Source organism: Coffea eugenioides, chromosome 8 (genome assembly GCF_003713205.1).
Source record: "Coffea eugenioides isolate CCC68of chromosome 8, Ceug_1.0, whole genome shotgun sequence".
NCBI lineage: Eukaryota > Viridiplantae > Streptophyta > Magnoliopsida > Gentianales > Rubiaceae > Coffea > Coffea eugenioides.
Genome location: NC_040042.1, coordinates 8919195 through 8936235, shown reverse-complemented (window position 1 = coordinate 8936235; position 17041 = coordinate 8919195). Strand labels below are relative to the sequence as shown.

General features: G+C 36.9%; 2 protein-coding genes across 2 annotated transcripts; both read left to right on the top strand.

The window, feature by feature from the left end:
- The first annotated feature begins 833 nt into the window (after nucleotides 1-833).
- Nucleotides 834-1280, top strand: LOC113780164. The gene has a single exon (XM_027325979.1). It carries the CDS (start codon nucleotides 834-836, stop codon nucleotides 1278-1280), a length of 447 nt encoding a protein of 148 aa, XP_027181780.1.
- A 6-nt stretch (nucleotides 1281-1286) lies between these two features.
- On the top strand, nucleotides 1287-2357 carry LOC113780163 (ATP-dependent DNA helicase PIF1-like). The gene has a single exon (XM_027325978.1). The coding sequence runs from the start codon at nucleotides 1287-1289 to the stop codon at nucleotides 2355-2357; it is 1071 nt and encodes a 356-aa protein (XP_027181779.1).
- Nucleotides 2358-17041: the final 14684 nt, after the last annotated feature.

The following is a 17041-nucleotide window of genomic DNA, read 5'->3' as shown; positions in this document are numbered from 1 at the left end:
GTTTTGCTATTGAAGCTGTAAAATACATATATAAGTATATATACAAAGGTCATGACCGAGTTATATACCAGCTGAATACAGAAGAGGCAGACAAAATTATTGATGAAATAAAAAATTTTCAATTTGGTCGATGGATTTGTGCCCCAAAAGCTATGTGGAGAATCTTTACTTTTGATCTCAGTGTCATTAATCCAGCTGTTATTGTTCTGCATTTACACCTACAAGATTATTAGCCAATGCCGTTCCATGAAGATAGACCACTGCAGGATGTGATTCAAGATGAAAGACTTCAACGAACAATGCTTAAAGAATTCTTTGTTCTCAATCGAACAAATAAGCAAACTCAAGATCTCAATTTATTATATAAAGAATTTCCCCAATACTTTGTTTGGGATGAAAATGATAGAATTTGGTATTCTCAAAAACGCGGACAGGTCATCGGCCTTATCACCACAGCACATCCAATAGAAGATGAACAATACTATCATAGAATGCTCCTGATGCATGTTTGAAGGCCAAAATCTTTTACTGATTTAAAGACAGTAAATGGATTCATTGCTGGTTCATTTAAAAAGGCTGCAGAAATTCAAGGATTGTTACAGATTGATAACTGAGCAGAGCAATGTCTATCGGAGGCTGCACTATACAAAATGCCATCATCTCTAAGGCAACTGTTTGCTGTCATTTTGATATATTCTCTGCCAAGCAGTCCAAAAGATCTTTGGGACAAATTTCACTATTCATTATCTGAAGATATAGCAAACCAGTCGTTCCTATCAAAGGAACAAACAAGGGCAAAAGTTCTTCATCTTATTGATGAGCATTTATAAATAATGGGAAAGAGTATAGTAGATTTTGGCTTCTCACTACCAAGTCTAACAATGCCTTTCACTGCTATCACAAAAGAAATTGAAGCAGAATATACAATTCCCATTTCTGAACAAGATTTAGCAGCTACATCTGTACTCAATCATGCTCAAAAACATGCATTTGATAGAATAATAGAGAAAGTCAATGCCAATCTTCCAGCTGCATTCTTTATTGATGGACCTGGTGGTACTGGAAAATCCTTCTTATATAAAGCTCTCCTTTTAACTGTTAGATCCAGAGGAGATATTGCTCTAGCAACAGCAACATCATCATTACTTCCTAGAGGTCGTACTGCCCACTCTCGTTTTAAGATACCTCTTCAGCAGGAAATTAATAGTACCTGCAACATTTCCAAACAAAGTGCCATTGGTCAGTTACTTCAAGTTGCAAAACTCATCATTTGGGATTAAACAACAATGGCCAAAAAATATGCCATAGAGTCTTTTGACAGATTATTAAGAGACTTGCTGAATTGTGACTATATCTTTGGTGGAAAAAAAGTTGTTTTTGGTGGAGACCTCCGACAAACTTTGCCTGTGGTGAGAAAAGGTCAACGAGAAGATTATGTCTCTGCGTCACTTGTCAATTCTTACCTATGGCCTGGCCTGCAAAAGATCCGACTCACTGAAAATATGAGAGTACGGTCAGATCCTTCATTTTCTGATTTTTTACTAAGAATAGGAAACGGAACAGAGCCAACAATTTTAGACAACAAAATCAAGCTTCATTCTTCAATGCTCATACCTTTTATCGATGAGAAAACCTCATTAGACCTTCTCATAAACACTGTATATCCATCCTTGTCTGATTTCTTAAACAACAGTTCTGCAGTTACTAACAGAGCCATTTTGAGTACAACAAATGACACTGTTCATGAAGTCAATCAAATTTTGATTCAAAGTTTTCCAGGACAAGAAACAAAATACATCAGCTTTGATCAAACACTTGATCCAACAAAACAAGCTGATCATGGAGATTTCCTAAATTCCATTCAGCCTCCTGGATTGCCCCCACATGAACTAATTTTAAAACCAATGTGTCCAGTTATACTTCTTAGAAATCTTAACCTTGCACCAGGTTTATGCAATGGAACATGTCTCATTTGTTTAAATTTTGATAAGAATGTAATACATGCTAAGATTTCAGTTGGCATTCATGCTGGTAAGCATGTTTTCATTCCTCGCATTCCATTGCATAGTTCAAATGATGAATCTTACCCAATACCCTTCAAGCGAACTCAATTTCCAATTTCATTATGCTTTGCTATGACAATCAATAAATCACAAGGACAAATACTTGATTTTGTTGGAATATACTTAAAGGAACATGTCTTTTCACATGGACAATTATATGTTGCATTGTCAAGAGCAAAAACCTCAGGAAATGTGAAGATCTTGCTAAGACCTGTTACTGTCCATTCTACAGAAACCAGCTATACTCGAAATATTGTTTATCATGAAATCCTAGCTGCTGCAGCTGATATTTGAGTAATAATTATCTGCATAGTTATATTATACGATTATGTGCATGCCTCTTATCTGTTTCTATAAGTTAATCTATTGAATATCTATAAAGCTTTTTATCCTATAGTGCAGATATGGATGACAGATGCACAGACATTAGTGATCTAATAGAAAAATCTCAAGATTGGATGATCAAGATCATTGTCATTGAAAAATCAAATATTTTTCCTGCAAAAGTTCAAGGCTCTTTGTTCCAGCGCTTCATGTTTGCAAATGAAAAGGTAAAACTCTTATACTATTTTTTTCTCTCTTGCAGACTGCTTATATTTTTTACTATGCATTTGCTTATGTTTTTCATTATCTAGCTGTTATACAGCATTTGTCAGATCTGTTATCTTTGCTTTTGCTAATTCAGTACTTCATGTATATAGCTCACTGCCCTTTTTTTCCCAGAATGAAACAATTCAAGCAATTGCATTCAATAGGGATGTGAACCATGCAGACAACAAGCTTCATCTGTATCATGCATATTATATCAGCAATGCTGGTATATCCCTCATAACAGATGCAAGAAATCAAGTTGGATCCCTGCCATATCAGCTCACTGTAACAAAGGCCACCTTTATTAAAGCAGCAACCAGTGTAAAAGAAATACAATTTGAAAAACACTGCCCCATTACTTCATTCTGGCAGCTTGACAGATACAAAAATAGTGATGCTGACAGATTCAATACTACCTCGCTTCCTCAATTTACAGTTACATATAAATAGGCCATATATTTTCACATTAACCATCTTGCACAAATTATAATACATTTACAAGACATTTCACTGCAGATATCCTTTGCACTGTTATACAAGGATTCCCAGAGGCAGTCATACCAATAGCTAAAGGACCTCGAACAATTCGAAGATTTGTTGCTCTGAACCCAGAGTGTGACTTCTACTTAAACTTTTTTTCCAATCTTATACTCATCTCAATAGATATCATCTATTAAAAATGCATATATTTCTGTATATATATGTACCTTCATTGAGATTATCATATATACTCTTGGTATAGATGTAGACCAATAATTTTCACCAAGTGGGAGCCATTCGTCTATATTGAAGGAATGCAGCTAATGAACATGATTCATACATACCCAATCATACTGATTATAAGGCCAAAGATCACAACATATCATGGTAAATCCTCCTTAAGACAAACAAACACAATGCTTAAATGTTTTTCTTACTACATGTTCATCTATATACATCAGCCGAATACATTATTATTTTGTACTTCTTACCCGCTCATTTACCTGAATTATTGAAGCAATTGATATCACTACAAGACCAAATACTACCATAGTTCTTGATCCCCCACTTCAACAAGCAGCTACAATGAAAATCTGGTATGAATAATTGCAACTGCCTCTACGACTCACATTCATTTTACCGTAAGACAAATATCTATATCAGTCAATATTCTAAGTCTTAGCCTATATTACAGGATCGAGGAGAACAGATCATATATCAACAAAGCTATCAATGAAAAAATATATGAAAAGGACAAACAACAGCTAGTTGCACCGCTCCAAACTCAGATACACCCAATCTTACAGATCATTTCTTCAACACCACAGGTACATCTCATTCACAATCAACTCCAGTATACCAAAATCTCATATGATACATATTTGTATTCATTTTTTACAATCTCAAATATTTTGCTTCCTCTTTAGAAACTTACACATTATGATTTTAAACTTCTGATAGGGTGCGATTTTATCATTTATTTTATTATTAATTTCTCTTATTACCTGACTCCATGTGGATTAATTGTTAAATTCTACTCACTTTTAGTATTTTGCATCTATTTCAGGAAGTAGACGAAAATATGATAACAGGTGCCAATTTGACAGAAAAGGAGTCTAGATGATAGAGCTCGTCCCAGGGGCATTTTTGGAAAAGAAGATGTTACGCCCATTTTGATAAATTCGGTGACGGAAGGACGGCTGAAGGGCTTCTTCTTCCTGTTGGGAGCCGCCGCACTGAGGGGGGCTTAGTTAGTACTTAGATAAAAAAAAATAGAGATTGCAGAGGATAAGCACTGTCTTGCTTTCTTCTTAGTTTTCCATTTTTCTAGTTTAGCTTAGAACTTTGACTTTTCTTTCCTTGGAGCTTTGAGTAGTTTCTTTTCCTCCGTATGTGAGGAGAAGCAAAAACAATCAAGTACTTCCCGTAGCTTTTCTTTTAGTCATTATTCAATCGAATTAAGTTTACCCATTTTCCAATTGATGGCTGAGATTTTCTCTCCAATTTCCTGTGGGTCTTGTTCATCAAATATGAACTAATTTTCCACTCTAGTCAAGGGACAACGGAGGCTCTGGTTCGCCTAAAAATTGTGAGATCGATTTAATTTTATCTTTTCCTTTATTTATTGGTATTCGCATATTTCTTGATTGCAATACTTATGATTATTTAATTAGTTGATTGTCTTAGATCCGAATAATTAATTAACTTGATAATCTATTATCAATTAGGGTATTAAATTCGTAATTGTTTAATTATATCGAAATAGTGACAACTGGCATGATTAGATTTGTGTCAGGGGGATACGCGGTCTAATCTGAAATAACCCTGGTAGTGCGTTATTTGATTAGAATAGGACTCCTCTAATACGTAAGGTAATTGGGAAATTAAATCTTATGGGCGTACTTAGGATTATTTCTCAATTAGAGTAGTGATTAACGGACGTACCTTAATCACCGACACAGTAAGGAGGGGTTGACTGTCATTACTTGTTTGGCAATTATAACCTATTTGTTGGTAAATAATTGGAATTTGCTTTGCATCGATGATCAATTAGGTGAACCATTGCTGAAGTTATTTCTTGGCTAGATTCTTAGTTATCATTCATTTGATTTTAGTAAATTGTTATTTAATTTCTAGTTGGCTATTTTATTTTTATTATTTTACTTTTAGTTGAATTACTTAAATTGTCACCCCTGATATAAAACACCCCTCGGTCACTGTGAATTTGAAAAGAAACAATTACTCCTAATTCCTGTGGATTCGACCCTACTCACCGCTATCTATAGAAATTACTTTTAGTTTGAACAGGTTTTATTATTGCATAGGCTGACAACCTATCAACTTTTGGCGCCGTTGTCGGGGACTGGCGTTATTATTTGCTTCTTTTTAAATTCATTTTTGTTCTAACTTTTTGGTGCTTTTCAAGTGTATGCATCGTTCTTTTCGTATAGGTGAATTAATTTTCGACCCTGAAATAGAGAAGACTGCGCGTAGGACCAGGAAAGAGACCAGACAGCTCAGAGAGGAGCATTCAAGTGCTGCATCTCAGAGACTTGAGCCTGAAATTGACCCAACAGATTCGTTTGGTGACACTTCGAGTGACTCTGATCAAGAGGAAATCACTATGGCTAATGCACGAACATTAAGAGAGTTGGCTGCTCCTGATTTAAATCAGCAGCCTTTATGCATTACCTTCCCCACTTTAAATGATAACTGATGTGAGACACGGAAGCAAAGATTGGATCTTAGAATACACGTTGCGAATTGATGGAGTTGAACCCAACTTGGACCACTCAAGAACGAATTCAACGGTGGAGGACGCCACAATCAAGTGTGATCGCTTGATTGATAAGTCAATAAACAACCTAGGAGCCACGCTAGGATGTTCAACTTAGCTTTCACAAGCTAAAGGAATTTGCCTTAATGCAAGACGAAATTCTGAAATTTTATTAATAATATTGCCAAAAACTGAATGTAAAACATGACTTAAGGTTATTTATAGCCTTGACTAAACCCTAATAAAGCTTGAAAAATACAAAAGAAATTCGGCCAGCGCACATCCTTCACTTGGCCGAATATTAGCCCAACAACCTAAGGCCCGTAAGCTCAGCGTAGCCACTTAACTGCGGCCCAATCCGCCGTTCGAACCTTGACCACTTGCATTTTCAACCGTAAGCAATACTTTAGTAGTCTCGCCAGGATCTTCTAACTCAATCCCTTCAATGGGCGGTTTCTCTTGGACTTAGACGGCATAAACCAAGGATTGAAGCAACTCCTTGAATCTCTTGGATCGTGCTCGTGTCACTGGGCCTTGGGGCACCTTTACAGGGTCTACTTAAACACCATGGGTCTCGTCCGCATCAATAACACTCCATTTGAATTAAAATCTGATCTAATTCATCTTTTACCATCTTTTCATGGTTTACCAGGTGAGAAGTCTTATAAGCATTTGCAAGAGTTTGATGTTGTGTGCAACAGTATAAAGCCCCCGGGCATTACAGAAGAGCAAATAAAAATGAGGGCATTTCCCTTTTCTCTGCAAAGAATTGGCTGTACTACCTACCACCAGATAGAATCACCACGTGGGACCAATTAAAGAAAAGATTTTTAGGTAAATATTTTCCTACGTCTAGAGCTGCAAGTCTAAGAAAAGAAATTTGCTGGATCAAACAACATCCAGGGGAGTCGCTCTATGACTACTGGGAGTGGTTTAAGAAGTTGTGCATCAAGTGCCTCTAGCACCAAATAAGTGAGCAATTGCTCATCCAATATTTTTACGAGGGCTATTTTTTCGAGACAGGAGTATAATCGATGTTGCGAGTGGAGGGGCACTGGTGAACAAGACCCCTCGAGCAGCGTGGAAGCTAATTGAAGGAATGGCAGAGAATTCGCAGCAATTTGGTACGAGGGAGGATGTCCCAATACGCAAGGTGAATGAGGTAGAGACATCCTCTATCCAGCAGCAGCTGACTGAGTTGACTTCTTTTGTTAGACAACTGGCTGTAGGGAATGCATCTCAGGCCAAGGTGTGCGGGATTTGCACTGGTATGGGTCACTCTACGGAGATGTACCCAATGATTCAAGAGAAAAGTGCAGAGCAAGTGAACATGGCAGGTCACGCACCCGCGCCAAAAAGGCCCTATGACCTCTATTCAAGTACCTATAACCCTGCTTGGAGGGACCACCCCAACCTCAGCTATGGAGGGAACAGACAGTCTAATTTCGTGCCAAATAGACAACAAGGGTACCAGTAGCAGTACCAACCCCGACAACCACTTATTTTATCCTGCATCAAAATCGCAGTTTCAAACGATAGTATCAACGTGCTCGTGTCATGACGTATGGAGAGCTCATGGTCAGAATCGTCAGAAGGGGTTCTTGCCCTCATGACGTGCCCGCGTCAAATTACCTGGAGAGCTCATGGTCAGAATCATCAGAAGGGGTTCTTGCTCTCATGACGTGCCCACGTCATGTTCACGGGAAAGGTAAGTATTCAAAAAACTTAATAACGGTTAAAAAATTTTTTTTTTTCCGTTTGAACCGTGGCTTGGACTTTCAGTTTCAAACTTTAATAAAAAAAAAACAAAACAAAAATTGACAGATTGTCGACCTGTGCAATAATAAAACCTACTCAAACTAAAAGTAATTCCTGTAGATAGCGGTGAGAAGGGTCGAATCCATAGGGATTGGGAGTAATTGTTTCTTTTCAAATTCACAGTGACAAGGGGGTGTTTTATATCAGGGATGACAATTTAAACAATTCAACTAAAAGTAAAATAATAAAAATAATAAAATAGCCAACTATAAATTAAATAACAATTTACTAAAATCAAATGAATGATAACTAACGACCTATCCAAGAAATAAGTTCAGCAATAGTTCACCTAATTGATCATCGATGCAAAGCCAATTCTAATTATTTACCAACAAATAGATTATAACTGCCAAACAAGCGATGACAGTCAACCCCTCCTTACTGTATCGGTGATTAAGGTACACCCGTTAATCACTACTCTAATTGAGAAATAATTCTAGGTATGCCCGTAAGATTTAATTCCCCAATTGCCTTAGTATTAGAGGAGTCCTATTCTAACCAAATAACGCACTACCAGGGTTATTTCAGATTGGCCCGCGTATCCCCCTGACACAAATCTAATCATGCCAGTTGTCACTATTTCAAGGTAATTAAACGATTACGGATTTAATACCCTAATTGACAATAAATTATCAAACTAACTAATTATCCGGATCCAAGACAATCAACTAATTAAATAATCATAAGTACTGCAATCAAGAAATATGCGAATACCAATAAATAAAGGAAAAGATAAAATTAAATCGATCTCACAATTTTTAGGCGAACCAAAGCTACCGTTATCCCTTGACTAGAGTGGAAAAATTAGTTCATGTTTGATGAATAAGACCCACAAGAAATTGGAGAGAAAATCGTAGCCATCAATTGGAAAATGGGTAAACTTAATTCGATTGAATAATGACTAAAAGAAAAGCTACGGGAAGTACTTGATTGTTTTTGCTTCTCCTCACATACGGAGGAAAGAAACTACTCAAAGCTCCAAGGAAAGAAAAGTCAAAGTTCTAAGCTAAACTAGAAAAACGGAAAACTAAGAAGAAAACAAGACAGTGCTTGTCCTCTGCAATCTCCATTTTTTTTTATCTAAGTACTAACTAAGCCCCCATCAGTGCGGCGGCTCCCAACAGGAAGAAGAAACCCTTCAGCCGTCCTTCCTTCATCGAATTTACCAAAATGGACGTAACATCTTCTTTTTCAAAAATGCCCCTGGGACGAGCTCTATCATCTGGACTCCTTTCTGTCAAATTGGCACCTGTTATCATATTTTCATTCTACTAAGAAGAAAACAAGACAGTGCTTGTCCTCTGCAATCTCCATTTTTTTTTATCTAAGTACTAACTAAGCCCCCATCAGTGCGGCGGCTCCCAACAGGAAGAAGAAACCCTTCAGCCGTCCTTCCTTCATCGAATTTACCAAAATGGACGTAACATCTTCTTTTTCAAAAATGCCCCTGGGACGAGCTCTATCATCTGGACTCCTTTCTGTCAAATTGGCACCTGTTATCATATTTTCATTCTACTCCCTAAAATGGATGCAAAATACTAAAAGTGAGTAGAATTTAACAATTAATCCACGTGAGTCAGGTAATAGGGAAAATTAATAATAAAATAAATGATAAAATCGCACCCTATCAATTCTTCCCACACTTAAATCATACTTGTTCTCAAGTATAAGAAAAGTAAACTGACACCAAAATTTGATGATGGCTATTGCTCTTTCTACTATATTGCCGAGATACTAAGGACTACCATATATCGAGCATTAGTGATCAAAATCCGATAGACATCACCTCGGTTAGCTTCTAAACCACAAATTTTTTCAATTCCAAGTTAACTAATCTAAGAAAAAGGAATAGCACACAACATTTATCAGCAATCGGTCCAAATATTAACCAAAAATCTCCACATTGAATCCATAAGTTGGCAAGCCGACTTTTATCCCAACTAACACAACCCATACTCTTGTTTTTCTTCTATTTTTTTTTTTTGGAAAGAAAGCAGCACAAAAGACTTAGTCTCCAGCCATTGGAGCCTTTTGACATTAACTCCGACATTTTTCAGATGAAGGAGCTCGGTTACTCAGCTCCTATCGCTTTACGATCACGTACTCATAGAAATTATTACTTTTTGACACGTGGATCGACACTTTTTGGTGAAAACCCTCGATTACCCAGTAGTAATAGTTAGAGGAGTACAGCCAACTCTTATTTACATCCTAACAACACAATAATTCGAGATAAAACAGCAAAAGAAAACACAAGTAGCAGTCTATAGCCTCATTGCTTCAAATATGGAGAATTAAAGTTAATACTGAACCAACTCACATAAAAGTGCCAACAACCATTCCCTATGCTTAGAAAAATTAACAAAGAAATCAAAAGAATTAAGTAATCATCGATATTCACCAAAGAGATGTTTTGGACTCAACCACATCAACTCGATACACTTTTATTATTAAATCTTGGCAAGAGTAAATTTAGAGTCAACATTCCAACATCAAACTTGGGCATTCACGTGAGAGCTCATTACTAGAAAGAAAGAAAATAACTGAACAAAAATAAACAAATAACAGACTGAAAATAAAGGGAAAACATCTAAAAACTAAAAACTAGAAAAACTAGCACATAGCCGACCCAATCCCCTCCTACACCTAAACGATACATTGTCCTCAATGTAGCAAATAAGCAGCAAAAATAGAAGTGAGAGCAACAACACTCCCCTGAAATCGGGTCAAAGTGGAGGGTGAGGGGGGACTTGGGGCGAAAAACCCGAGTGCTGCATGAATGCCACCAAATTCTGTACCATAGCAGCCACATTGTTATCGATGTTAATCATCCAAGCCTCCAAATTCTCAATCCACGTCCGGAGCTGGTGCCAATCCTCAGTCCCTGGTGGTGGAGGGGGCCGAGCGGAGATCGATGGGCCGGGCTGCGATTTTATCATTTATGATTGACAGGTTGGGCAACGGAACCAAAAAATTGATAGGTTGTCAGTCTGTGCAATAATAAAAACCTGCTCAACTAAAGTTAAGTTTTGCAAATAATGATAAGTAGGGTCGAATCCACAGGGATTGGGAGTAATTGTTTCTTTCCAAATTCACGGTAATAAGGGGGTGTTTTGTGCAGAAGGTGACAATCAAAGAAATTCAAATAAAATCTAAGAAACTACTAAAAATTAAATAACAAATTACTAAAATCAAATGAGTGATAATTAAGGGTCTAGCTAAGAAATAACTTCAGCAATGGTTCACCTAATTGATTATCGATGCAAAGCCAATTCCAATTATTTACGAATAAATAGGTTATAACTACCAAACAAGCGATGGCAGTCGACCCCTCCTTACTGTGTTGGTGATTAAGGTACGCCCATTAATCACTGCTCTAATTGAGAAATAATCGTAAGTACGCCCGTAAGATTTAATTTTCCAATTGACTTACGTATTAGAGGAGCCCTATTCTAACCAAATAACGCACTACCAGGGTTATTTCAGATTAGCCCGCGTATCCCTGTGACACGAATCTAATCATGCCAGTTGTCACTAATTCAAGGCAATTAAACAATTACGGATTTAATGCCCTAATTGACAATAAATTATCAAACTAACTAATTATCCGGATCCAAAACAATCAATTAATTAAATAACCATAAGTACTGAAATCAAAGAATATGCGAATACCAATAAATAAAAGAAAAGATAAAATTAAATCGATCTCACAATTTTCAGGCGAATCAAAACCTCCGTTGTTCCTTGACTAGACAAAGGGATTTAACTCATCCCTTGTCTACTCTTACCGAAAAGAAAAGAGAAGAAACTAAAGATGATAGGAAATGTCAAAGGCTAAATCACTACCCCCTGACATTCGTAGGAAGTAAAAAAAGAAGCCAAAAGGGAAAAGTTCCAAAAGCCAAAAGGAGTCCTCTCCCTCTGCAACTCCATTCCTCTTCTATTTAATTACTAACTAAGGCCTCTAAGTGCGGCGGCTCCCAACAGGAAGAAGAAGCCCTTCAGCCGTCCTTCCTTCACCGAAATTACCAAAATGGGCGTAACATCTTCTTTTCCAAAAATGCTCCTGGGACGAGCTCTATCATCTGGACTCCTTTTCTATCAAATTAGCACCTGTTATCATATTTTCGTTCTACTCCCTGAAATAGATGCAAAATACTACAAATGAGTAGAATTTAATAATTAATCCACGTCAGGTAAGGTAATAGGGCAAATTAATAATAAAATAAATGATAAAATTACACTCTATCAATTCCTCCCACACCTAAACCATGCTTGTCCTCAAGCATAAGAAAAGTAAACAGACACCAAAATTTGATGATTGCTATTGCTCTATCTACTATATTGCCAAGATACCAAGGAAAATTATATATCAAGCATTAGTGATCAAAATCCGATAGACATCACCTCAGTTAGTTTCTAAACCACAAACACTTTCAATTTCAAGTTAACTACTCTAAGAAAAAGGAATGACGCGCAACATTTATCAGCAAATGGTCCGAATATTAACCCAAATCTCCATATTAAGTCCACACATTGGCAAGCTGACCTCTAACACACACTAACACAGCCTGGACTTTTTTTTCACGTTTTCTATTATTTATTCTTTTTCTTTTCTTTTGATTTTTCATTTTTTTGGAAAGAAGGCAGCACAAAAGACTTAGTCTCCAGCCATTGGAGCCTTTTGACACGAACTCCGACATTTTTCAGATGAAGGAGCCCGGTTACTCAGTTCCTATCGCTTTACGACCACGTACTCATAGAAATTGCTACCTTTTGATGCGAGAATCGACACTTTTTGGTGAAGACCCCCGGTTACTCAGTAGTTACAGTTAGAGGAGTACAGTCAACTCTTATTTACATCCCAACAACACAATAACTGGAGATAACACAGCAAAAGAAAACACAAGTAGCAGTCGATAGCCTCATTGCTTCAAATATGGAGAACTAAAGTTAATACTGGGCCAATTCACATAAAAATTAAGAAAGAAATCAAAAGAATTAAGCAGTCACCGATATTCACCAAAGAGATGTTTTGGATAAAATCACATCAACTCGATACACTTTTATTATTAAAACTTGGCAAGAGTAGATTTAGATTCGACATTCCAACATCAAACTTGGGCATTCACGTGAGGGTTCATTACTAGGAAGAAAGAAAATGACTGAACGAAAATAAACAAATAACAAACTAAAAATAAAGGGAAAGCATCTAAAAACTTAAAACTAGATAAACTGGCACACAGCTGATCCAATCCCCCCAACACCTAAACGAGACATTGCCCTCAATGTAGCAAATAAACATCAAAAGTAGAACAAAGGGCAACAAAATTCCCCTGAAGTTGGGTCAAAATGGTAGGTGAAAACCAATTAGAGGTGCAAGACCCGCATGGTGCATCAATGCTGCCAAATTCTTTCCCACGAACATGACGCGGGCACGTCAAGAAGGCAAGAAGTGAAGAGCTTCTTAGATGACTTGATGCGGGCACGTCATGAAGACAAGAACCCCTTCTGACGAATCTGACCATGAGCTCTTCATGGGACTTGACGCGGGCACGTCAAGGGGATCGAAACCCTTTTTACTAAGCACCAGGAGATCGCACTGTGCCACGCGCCCAGTTGACGCGGGCGCGTCATGTCAGAGGGATACCTACGAATCATAAAAAACGAAAATTAAAACCACAAATCAGTCAAACTCAAGAAAAACATATTTAAACTAACAAATAAAACCGAACAAACAACTAAAAGAAATTGGGTTGCCTCCCAATGAGCCTCCTTTTTTAATGTCTTTGGCTAGACATTGTCATGTTTGTTTAGGGAGGATAAAATCTTGTGACTCGTTTCGGTGTTTCATCCTTTATTTAATCCTGGTAGCCCTCATAAATAGAGTTATCATTGAGCACACGAGGTACAGTCTTTCATGAACTAGTAGATGGCGCCAAATAAGTCAACAATGATCTGAATTCTCCACTCACTCCTCCATCACACGCATTTATCGGTTCAAGATATTTTGCCATCGCCACTCTTAATTTATTCTTGTCATGAAATTTCAAATTTTCTGGTATAATAAAATCAATTTCAATAACAGGAGTTGAAGAATAGGAGTCAGGAAAATATTGATTAAGGAATGGAGAAGATGTCACCGCATTTGGAGATTATACACTGGATTCATTCACTTGGACGAATTGATATTGGGGTCTCATTTCTTGCACTTTACCTTCCTTTTCAACTGCATCTTTAGATCCGTTTTCTTGAAACTCTTGCAGTTCCATATCATTTGGCCGGATAATTGCACTCTCATTTTCTTCAAAATTAATGTTCGTCTGTGAGGGCAATTCTTCACGCATGTGAGAAGCTAATTGCGTTATCTTGGATGTCAATAGATGCACTTGATCCGCCAGGTTACTAATGCTCGCTTGTGTCTCCTGATTAAATCGATACGTATTTGTAGCGAATAATTCAATCATTTTCTGAAGAGAAATACCTGACATGGATGATGGTTGTTGAGACTCTTGCTGTTGAAAATCAATTGGCCTGGTCGCATAATTAAAATTGGAATCATCTCACCATCCTTGATCATACCCGTTTGAATAAGGGTCATACCACGTTTGATATTGAGGTGAAAAATCTCCAAAAGTATCAATTGAAACATTTAGGTTATCTTGAAATGCGGGGCATATGTCGGTTGAATAACTTGAGGCAAAATAAGTTCCACAATTTGCAACAACCCATTGATCATTAGGAAAAACACGAGTCTCATAATCCCATTCAGGAATAAAGTCCATTCTATTATCAAAATACGGAATATTAACAGTCATAAACTATATAAAAAAAGAGAGAAAAATAAATAAAAAATGAAAACCAGATGAACTCAAAAAGAAACAAATTAATCTGGCACCAGTCCTCGGAAACGACGCCAAAAATTGATGGGTTGTCAGCCTGTGCAATAATAAAAACCTGCTCAACTAAAGTTAAGTTTTGTAAATAGTGATAAGCAGGGTCGAATCCACAGGAATTGGGAGTAATTATTTCTTTCCAAATTCACAGTAATAAGGGGGTGCTTTTGTGCAGAAGGTGACAATCAAAGAAATTCAAATAAAATCTAAGAAACTACTAAAAATTAAAGAACAAATTACTAAAATCAAATGAATAATAATTAAGGGTCTAGTCAAGAAATAACTTCAGCAATAGTTCACCTAATTGATCATTGATGCAAAGTCAATTCCAATTATTTACTAATAAATAAGTTATAACTACCAAACAAGTGATGGCAGTCAATCCCTCGTTGTATCGGTGATTAAGATACGCCCATTAATCACCGCTCTAATTGAGAAATAATTTTAGGTACGCCCGTAAGATTTAATTTTTCAATTGCCTTACGTATTAGAGAAACCCTATTCTAACCAAATAACGCACTATCAGGGTTATTTCAGATTAGGCCGCGTATCCCTCTGGCACGAATCTAATCATGCAAGTTGTCACTAATTCAAGGCAATTAAACAATTACGGATTTAATGCCATAATTGACAATAGATTATCAAACTAACTAATTATTCGGATCCAAGATAATCAATTAATTAAATAACCATAAGTACTGAAATCAAAGAATATGCAAATACCAATAAATAAAAGAAAAGATAAAATTAAATCGATCTCACAATCTTCAGGCGAATCAAAACTTCCGTTGTTCCTTGACTAGACAAAGGGATTTAACTCATCCCTTGTCTACTCCCACCGAAAAGAAAAGAAAAGAAACTAAAGATGAGATGAAAAGTCAAAGGCTAAATCTCAACCCCCTGACATGCGCAGGAAGTAAAAAAAGAAGCCAAAAGGGAAAATTTCCAAAAGCTAAAATGAGTCCTCTCCTCTTCTATTTAATTACTAACTAAGGCCTCTAAGTGCGGCGGCTCCCAACAGGAAAAAGAAGCCCTTCAGCCGTCCTTCCTTCACCGAATTTACCAAAATGGGCGTAACATCTTCTTTTCCAAAAATGCCAATGGGACGAGCTCTATCATCTGGATTCTTTTTCTGTCAAATTGGCACCTGTTATCATATTTTCGTTATACTCCCTGAAATAGATGCAAAATACTAAAAGTGAATAGAATTTAATAATTAATCCACGTCAGATCAGGTAATAGGGGAAATTAATAATAAAATAAATGATACAATTACACCCTAGGATTATTTCTCAATTAGAGTAGTGATTAACGGCGTATCTTAATCACCGACACAGTAAGGAGGGGTTGACTGTCATCGCTTGTTTGGCAATTATAACCTATTTGTTGGTAAATAATTGAAATTGGCTTTGCATCGATGATCAATTAGATGAACCATTGCTGAAGTTATTTCTTGACTAGATCCTTAGTTATCATTAATTTGATTTTAGTAAATTGTTATTTAATTTCTAGTTGGCTATTTTATTTTTATTATTTTACTTTTAGTTGAATTGCTTAAATTGTCATCCCTGATATAAAACACCCCCTTATCACTGTGAATTTGAAAAGAAACAATTACTCCCATTCCCTGTGGATTCGACCCCGCTCACCGCTATTTATAGAAATTACTTTTAGTTTGAATAGGTTTTATTATTGCACAGACCGACAATATGTCAATTTTTGGCACCGTTGCCGGGGACTGGCGTTATTATTTGTTTCTTTTTAAATTTATTTTTGTTCTAACTTTCTGGTGCTTTTCAAGTATATATCTCGTTCTTCTCATACAGGTGAATCAATTTTCGACCCTGAGGTAGAGAAGACTGCGCGTAGGACGAGGAAAGAGACCAGACAGCTCAGAGAGGAGCACTCAAGTGCTGCATCTCAGAGACTTGAGCCTGAAGTTGACCCAACAGATTCGTTTGGTGACATTTCGAGTGACTTTGATCAAGAGAAAATTGCTATCGCTAATTCACGAACATTAAGGGAGTTGCCTGCTCCTGATTTAAATTAGAAGCCTTTATGCATTACCTTCCCCACTTTAAATGATAACACTCCATTTGAATTAAAATCTGGTCTAATTCATCTTCTACCATCTTTTCATGGTTTATCAAGTGAGGAGCCTTATAAGCATTTGCAAGAGTTTGATGTCGTATGCAACAGTATGAAGCCCCCGGGCATTACAGAAGAGCAAATAAAAATGATGGCATTCCCCTTTTCCTTGAAGGACTCTGCAAAGGACTGGCTGTACTACCTACCACCAAGTAGTATCTCCACGTGGGAACAATTAAAGAAAAAAATTTTAGATAAATATTTTCCTGCGTCCAGGGTTACAAGGGGATCAGCCCCTCCATCTGTATGTACCGGATTAGGTTGGAAGA